The 8,763-nt window shown below is 40.3% G+C and overlaps 1 protein-coding gene across 2 annotated transcripts in view; it reads right to left on the bottom strand.

Annotated features, from left to right (window-relative positions):
* LOC125029208 overlaps positions 1-8,763 on the bottom strand; it is an 11,941-nt gene continuing 3,178 nt past the window's right edge. Inside the window, exons 2-5 of one of the 2 annotated variants that reach the window (XM_047619088.1) lie at positions 2,988-3,229; positions 2,561-2,813; positions 768-952; positions 1-604 (exon numbers count right to left, since the gene is read on the bottom strand). In XM_047619088.1, the coding sequence (XP_047475044.1) occupies positions 380-604; positions 768-952; positions 2,561-2,813; positions 2,988-3,229 (905 nt within the window). In that variant the 3' untranslated portion in view covers positions 1-379. The remainder of the gene's footprint in view (positions 605-767; positions 953-2,560; positions 2,814-2,987; positions 3,230-8,763) is intronic. The other variant, XM_047619089.1, reaches the window with a different exon arrangement.

Raw genomic sequence — 8,763 nt, 5'->3', positions numbered from 1 at the left:
ACTGCTTGACTCTTTATTGGTACAAAGAGTACAACAAACGGCGATAAATATCACAGGATGTGTAACAGGGAACTGCGCTAAGCGGTGGCTAGACTTGTGTATGAGCGCGTGTTCATTTACACGCACCCACACACGCACATATCTATATCTATATCTAAATGTCTCTCTCTCTTTCTCTCGATATATATATACATATAAATATATATACCTATACATATAAATAAATAAATATATATACATATATATAAACATATATACTGTTTGATTATCTGTCAGTTTATTGTTTTGTTAGGGTACATGATCGGAATAATAGTGGTATAATGTATGTTCTGCAACACTTTATTCAAATTGTAATGTCACACTGCATTATTGTTTAGTATCAATGTGGATCTTCGTGATCAGAATCATGGGTAAAAGCTCGATTTATATAATCAAACGTATTTTCATCGACCTCGACTCCGGGAGACGGGGCTCGGGATGATACCATACCAACAGTTACTCGAGGAGCTCGAAGTCCACCTTCGGTTCCACCCGTTTCTGCTGCTTCTGGGTTTTCTTGTCTATGAACAGTTGCAATTACCGAGGGGACCCCTGCAGGTTTTTTCTGTAGAAAAAAATAGTTTTGTAGAAATAGTTGCGAAAAGGAAATCGGTAAGTGAATGATTTTGTTTTTAATTTGTCAAAGACTGCCCAATTACATATTACATATATATTACTTGTGTATTTATTCACATCTTGGAAATTACACCAAAAACATTGGAAGTTACCTTGAAGTAGCGAAATGAAAAACTATCTGACAATTTCAGCTTTAAGTACATAACCAGTGCAGTAACTACAGTAAATACTGTCATTAATATCAACAGACTCAACAGCACCCACACCCAAGTTTGCCATAATAAAGCACTTGACGCTATTCCGAATGCCGCTGCAAAGGACGTTGCCATATACTCTCCTGTAAAGAAGCAAAGAAACACAGAATAAGGAAACTCTCAATATAATCTGTCGTCAGATGGTGATCAGACCTGTAGTTGCCCCCTGCGAGACTGTTTGCTCTCCTCAAGGATCTACTTTTTAAAAACTCAATTACTACTCTATGGGTCCCGATGTGGCTTAAAAATGCCCCTCATTTTTTTTTTCCTAAGTTTTGGTTAGCTTCGCTCGCCTACCCGCCCATGCCCCTCCGGGAAAAAAGCTGAAATGACGCCCCTATTGGAAACTATTCTTGATTGGACTTCGGTGTAATCAAATGGCTTAGGGTTGTGATCCATGTTATAATTTGGGTTTGGGCATGAATTCTTCATGTTTCACATATGATTATATGTAAGCCATTATAGAGAATTCTCTGGTAATGTTAGACTTTATGATTAATCAAAGACACAAACAGTGTAAATCTCACGTTATTATTTCCTCCTTTTTGGCTACAATATACCAACTTCTGAAGAGGTTATAATCCTTTAACATTCCTCTAAAGACTGTATTTAAAAAGTATACGTTGCTTGCCGTCAGTTGTGAATTTAGCTTCCATTACATTTCTCGCTGAAATGTTAGCTGTCTTCGGCAGATATATCTTCTCCTCTTCGACCAGTGTATTTTTTGTTATTTTCTTATTAACTTTACTTTTGCATAAAAAAAACAGGTTTTTGTATATAATGCAAGTAAAACTGGTGATCAGTAAATTTAAATCATCGAACCTTTAACTCTCGTACGATGTCAACGAGAAAAAGTATCCCGGTATACTTTTTATATTCCAGGAGAGAATCTTCAGAAGCGTTGCCAGAATAACCACTGCCCAGAGTCCTAGTGTTGTAAGGACCGATCAGTATCATATCAAAAGGAATTAAGCAGGATATAACTACAGGCCCATTGTGTTGCATAACTACAGTCCGAGTTGCACAACCTAAATGGTACTTATTACCAGTAGCATTCTTTATTTTGAACAGTAAGGCGAGGCAAAAATCCTTTGAAAATGATTCGGTTCAGGATAGACAAGCCTTTGATAACAGAGTAGAGCACTACCGCAGCGAACTACCTTTCTGGGCAGAATGATGTTCACTGCGGAGAATCAACTATTATTTTTCGAGTAGTTCAGTAAAAGACAAGCGATCACTATAATGCCATTGGGAAGAGCCGAAGTTATTAAAGCAGTTGAGCTTTCACTTTTTTTTTATATTCATCTGTGCTTACCGTCCCTTTTTTGACAAATCTTAATTTTCTTCTTTTAGTTCACCTGGCAGTTTTGATTTCGTATTTAATTTGTCAGTTATCAGTAGCTAAAGATTTTCCTATAAGTCTAAAAGAAAAATATGAAAAGAAAATTAGATTTAGTCACTTGCATTTTCTTTCAAAAGCCACATAAGTATAGATATCTTTCATAAGATACACCTTTAAATGTTCAAATATTTCTCTAGGCAATCAAAAGCCTTAATTAAACGTTCAAATTTGTAAAGTTATTTGAAATGTTACAAGTCCGTTACACGTCGTACGAGACACTTGCCTAAAAAATCCTTCCATTTAAACAAATTTTAGTCTAGATACCTTTAGAGCGCTGGTTCTGACATACCTTTGTTGCAGTTTATTTCATAATCAACAGTTGTGTTACTGGTTAGTAACTCAATTCTAGTTCTCGTGATACCACTTCTAGTGAGTCTCGTGCTGGCTGCAAGAGGTGTTGGTATGACTAAATTATCCATTGATCTCTGGGGGTTTTCTTGTGCTTCCTTGGGAATCACACCTAGCTGAAATAGATGCTGGAACGGCAGCCGTAGGTACAGAATTGTCCAAATCCCGTGCAGCAAAATTGGCGGCCAAGATAACTGTAATTACATATTACGAAATTCATGTTCTGAATAAATGTATGTGTATACAAATGATAAATTTAGCAAATATGTTTATCTTTACGGTCTCTTTAACTGTTCAAGGCAAGTCAGACAAACCCTAGCACAGCTCAGAGATAATTTTTTGTTTGCCAAACACACTGCTTCACTTGCCTTAAGAACGTTCTGGTAGGTGTTAACATCTTGGAGGGCAAGGGACACATCCCCCCAGTGTACCCCTATGTCAGCATCCATGGCTAAGCGGTACACCTGTTGTCCCCACGTGTTTTCAAGCACTATAACCAGTCGCAGGACCTTCACCATATGTCTGGGCCGCAACTGCAACACAACAGTATCGTGAAGACTCACCGGGGGCGTATGGCGGTAGGTGTCATCGAGGTGGCCCATTGCACATCCTAGAAAAAGCAAAATTATCTTCCATGTGACGCGCAAGTTTTTTGTCCTAGAGTTACAAAATGAATGAAATAATTAACATTAACAAACAGCTTTAATCCATATATTTGATATAGTCTGGAAACATTTCAATACCAAACCTTAAGTATGAGAAAGTGTAAGAGTGTGTGTGTGTGTTTGCATATGTATGTAATCCTCTTGTCCCCATCTTGCAATACCAAACAATCTTTTTCAATCACTTTATGATCCTCAGACCATGTGGACGTAGTCACGCCGTTTGTCCACGGCGCTTGGTCATGTAACTGAAGCTCTCCATCAAACTACTTCATCGTACCTTGTCTCAGACACTTCGCCCGGTCTCTAGAAAGCTATGTAGGTCAATCCTTGATCTTTTTTAGCGGCCCGGGTGCGCCATTAGCGGGGGCTCTGGCCGACTCCTTTTTCTTTATGCTTCTCCACCACTTCTGCCTTAAGGAACCAGCACCACCAGCCAACCGCTGGTCAACTGCTACAGTACATTTTTTTAATAAAGTTAAGTTACTAGTGATAGTCTTATTCACATTTTTGAATAACCAAGCAACACGTTACAGTGTGTGTGTGTGTGAATGTTATGAAATAAAGGGAAAATGAGTCATAGTAACTTATAAATATCATATATATCATATGCATATTTTCGTGCCACTAAGTCATGGTCAGCCACCCATTTTTTCATCCCCAATGGATATTAGAGACATGAAAGATTCTTTTTTTTTTTCTTTTTTCTTTTTTTTTACGAGTGGCTCAGTGACAACAACTTTGCAGTCCATAAGGTAAGGCAGATATTCAATAATATATGATACCAGATTCCTGTTCTAGACGATGAAAATATGCAGTGATACGAAAACAGACGAACTTTTAAGGTGGCAGGAAATGAAACCCACGCAAGAAAGATGACTCCGAGGATGTGACTCAGAGTTATGTCATCTCACAACACCGCGTGTATATTTGTGTACATATATATATATATATATATATATATAAATATTATTGTGTGTGTGTGCGCGCGCTCGTGTGTATGCATACGCATAAACACACACACACACACACACACACACACACACACACACACACACACACACACACACGCACGCGCGTTATTATTCACTTTTATTTTATTAAACATTCATACGACAAGACGAAGGAGGATATATAAACACTCGGGTATGACATCTTGTGATGTTCAGACCTTCTTTTTCGGACGCAACAGCAATAGATTAAAAATTCTTGTGTCCCAGGAGCTACTCTGGTGTCCGTGGCCTCTCGTCACGATATTTTTTTTTCTAACGTAAATTACATAACGTAAACATCTGACTTTTCAGAACTTTCAACACTTTCTGCTTTGTTTGCACCCTCAGTGCCTTGCATTTGCAGGTCGCACGAGACTACAGTAGTAGTAGTCAGCACCCCACCTCAGACCCGCAGCACTTTTCTACACCAGGGTAGCCTTTACGGGCATTGGCTTCTGGGTAGGGAGGCCCAATAGTGTAAGCCGTCCTTTGGGTGCACTTTTTCTTTTATTCTAAATTATTTTCCTTACTTTATGTGACTTCCCTGAGCCTACCGGAGTACCCTTGTGGGCTCCCGTATTCGTTTGGGGAATGAGCATCGAATTACCGTCCTTCCTAGTTCGAAGGTATGGAGGGGTCTTCCACATAACTCGATCCCTCTTTGGTACTGGAGAACGCAATCAAGCTTCCACTGGGGGGGGGGGGGGGGGGTAGAGGACGGAAACTGCCATACTCTTCTCTTAGCTATTACTGTTAGGTTGATTACCAATAGTTAAGGACAACGGGAACGGGCCCGAAACCCAGCATAATCTCAAGGAAGGGGGTCCATGACACTCCTAAGACTAAAGCAACTTTGAACAATGGAACACTACTGCTGACAAACGTGAGCATCGAATTTTTGCATTCCCTCCAGAGAATGCAAGGTATTTGACTGTCAAATGCGTGAATGAAAATCTATCGCTTTTGAAAGTTAACTCCTTCATCATCAATGTCCTTAATGGTCAAGTGGACGGCGATTTCGATTTTGCCCGTAAATTGCGAGATGGTTTTCTTTGTAAAAGTGTAATTCAACTCCCAGGTTAATGACGCAGATTTATGATTTGAAAGTTAAAGTAAGTATCCGTATTGGCCCCAGTACCTGCAAGGAAGTAATCTTTAACAGGAATTTGAGGACAATGGAGGAGAGTCAAATTCTTGAAAAATGTGAAGGACCAAAGCGTAGTGGACGTGAACTGCATGACCAAAAAATGAATGTACGAACAAAAACCGGATTGTGCTTTTTTACTTTTGCTTAAAATAAAATTCCTGAGTATGTCACAGTTGGATAAGAACGTGCCCAAGTGCGACCTTACATTAAAAAACTATGCGCTGTAATAGATGCCAAGCGTTTGGACACACCTCATTACGATGTAATGATATATACTAGTAAATTTACTTGTGGTAAATGTGCTGGAGCTCATGACACTGCTGAATGTACTGAGAACACTCTTAAGTGTGCTAACTGTGGAGGTCTCCATCAATCTAGCTCTGCCGAGTGCAGCAGCTTGAAGAATGAGACTGAAATATTAGCATACATGATAGGGCATGATGTTAGTCACCGTGAAGCCAAGGGGAGAGTTGAAGGTTTGACCAGCAAACCCAATACTTCCTATGCTTCAGCAACAACAAACAGCACTCCCAGTGCAAAAGGGATCAGTCAGGAGCTTGCGGCTAAAGACAAATACATTGCAGAGTTAAAGGAAACGGTTTGGGAATTAATTAATCAGATTAAAGAATTGAATAATACAATTCAACAAATTGCTAAATCAACCCAGCAAAAGGAGCAGCATCATAAGGAGGATGATACCAAAACAATCTGCATCACACCTTCTCGTCCAGGGGGCTCCTGCTAGGACTTTGCCTGGTTTTTGGTCTGTTTCTCGGCACAGATCATCTATTGGGCATCTCCCCTGCAGCGAGACGCAGCACATGGAGGCTACTGTCTCAAAAAATACCCATGGGAGGCCCCTGGGTAGAGAGGGAGAGGAGGACGAGCTTCCCTCAAAGAAAAAAATAAATAAAATCGGCGGACAAGTCACTTCCAAAACCACATAAAACGTAATCTTTGCGTTAACCATTAGACAATGGAACTGTCGACATCTTAGAACTAAAGTAAATGAACTTAGTTTATTAGCCTCGTCTTATGCTCCCGAGATTCTAGTCCTCCAGGAAACGCATTTAACCAACCCCGTCTCAGATGAGGTCGTTTCGTTGAAGAACTACCAACTATGTCGGAAGGATCGAGAGGGTAGGGGTGAAGGCGGAGTCGCCATGTACATCCACTAAAGCCTCCCTTTCACTGAAGTGGCAATTGGTTCTACATTGGAGTTTGTCGCATGCAAAGTAAAAATCAATAACGCGTATCTGACTACATGTTCAGTTTATTGCCCACCTGATAATGTGGTAATTTATGATGAGCTTTTTGCTCTTCAGGATAGTATGCCACAAAATAAATTAATCTTAGGTGACTTTAATGCTCATCATACGTTATGGGGTTCCCTGCGAGTGGATAGTAGAGGTGAGCAAGTAGTTAAGTTGATTAATGATTCTGATCTGGTCCTTCTCAATGATGGTAGTCCAACGCTCCTTGGGAAGCGATCACCTACCTATGTTTATTGCATATTCATGCGACACGATAAGAACGCCTTCAGCACCTAAATTTAACGTAATAAGAGCAAACTGGGTCGCCTTCACAAGGAGCGTCAAGCTCGAACTTGATTTTAACTCGATTTTAGATGCAGCAATGCTATCCATTCCTAAAACTTCGACAGATAGCGTTAAACATAAGAGTTCCATGGAGGATACCAGATTGCCGCAGGGCGCTGTGCCAACGCAATAGGACCTACAGGCTTTCCAAAAATAATATCAATAACAAGAACTTTTGCAATTACAAACAAGCAAAAGCTAGTGCTCGTAGAACAATTAGACAAGCAAAAAGAGATTCCTGGTGGAGCTTTGTCTCTACAATTAACAGTAACACCACAGTGTCACAGGTTTGTTTACTGCCAATAAAATAAATGAGAAAACAACACATTCTCCAAAATTGAAAATTTCATTCATGAAGAAACCAATTTCGATTCACCTAGAGACACTGCTAATGCACGCACCAGCCAGTTCTCATATACAAGCAGCTCAGACAATTATCATCCCGCATTCCTAACCACCAAGGAAGCGGCTGAGCTGCAACCTATTCACTTTGCCACAGAAGATGACTTTAATTGTCTGAGCCCTAGAAGCCTGTAGAGGAACATCCCCAGGCCCCGATGAGATTCGATATGAGATGATAAAGCATCTTAATTATGATTCCATGATTAAGTTGTTAGAAGTGTACAATGAAATTTGAAAAAAGTCACATTCTTCCAAACTCATGGCACTTCGCCCACATCGTTCCCACACTGAAAGGAGAGGGAAAAAAACAAATCTGCCATCTCCTACAGCCCAATTGCGTTGATAAGTTGCTGATCCAAGGTCATGGAACGATTTGTCTACAGTAGGCTATTGCATTTAAATTCCAGTAATTTACAAGTTGACGAGCAGTGCTTCCGAAAGGGACGTCAAACTCTTGATCAACTATGAAAATGGACAGTCCTATTCAAGAGACAATTGCCTTTTTTTCAGTATTTCCAGTTCTATGACTCAAACTTTTTTCCGACAATGTCACTGTTTAGGACATTTTTGTCCAGGCAAGAGGGGTCCCACGAGGAAGTGTCTTGTCACCACGTTATTTCTATGTATGATCAATGACATTTTACCAGCTTGAATACTCACTGTATGTTGATGAATGTGCATTATGGCATTCCAGCAGGATTGCAGAATTCTCGGCAAATCGCATCCAACTGACACTGGATATGATTCATAACTGAGGCCTCCAGTGGGGTTTTAAGTTTTCCATAAGATAGAGTATTGGGATATTTTTACACAGAGAAGGAAGCCGGACAGCAGGCTAACTCTAGACAATCACCCAGTACCTATTCCAAATTCTGCTAGATCTCTTGGTCTACTCGTTGATTGTAGACTTAATTGGAAAGCCCACATTGGTCAATTAAAGAATAAATGTCAAGGCGCACTAAATCTATTAAAGCGCATTTCTGGTAATAAATGGGGAGCTGATAAAAAGTCTTTGCTAATGATATTTAAAGCCTTTATTAGGTCTAAAGTGGATTGTGGGTCAATCGTGTATGATTCAGCATCGAAATCAGTTTTGAAAGGTTCGGATGTACAGAATGCTTGTTTACGTGTGTGTCATGGACCCTTGAAGTGTACTCGGATCGAACGTCTCGAGGTGGAGTCAGGAGTACCTCCCCTCCGACTCAGACGCGGCCAATTAGCTTTGACCTATGCCGCAAATGTGGCTCGAGACCATCCTTATGGCAATCGAGGGATTAGGCCCCTTGCCACGCGACTCAACGACATCGTCGTGAAAGTCGGTATAGATCTCTCTACCATTGATA

This window comes from Penaeus chinensis, chromosome 9, assembly GCF_019202785.1.
Source record: "Penaeus chinensis breed Huanghai No. 1 chromosome 9, ASM1920278v2, whole genome shotgun sequence".
NCBI lineage: Eukaryota > Metazoa > Arthropoda > Malacostraca > Decapoda > Penaeidae > Penaeus > Penaeus chinensis.
This window is presented reverse-complemented; position numbering and strand designations above follow the sequence as displayed.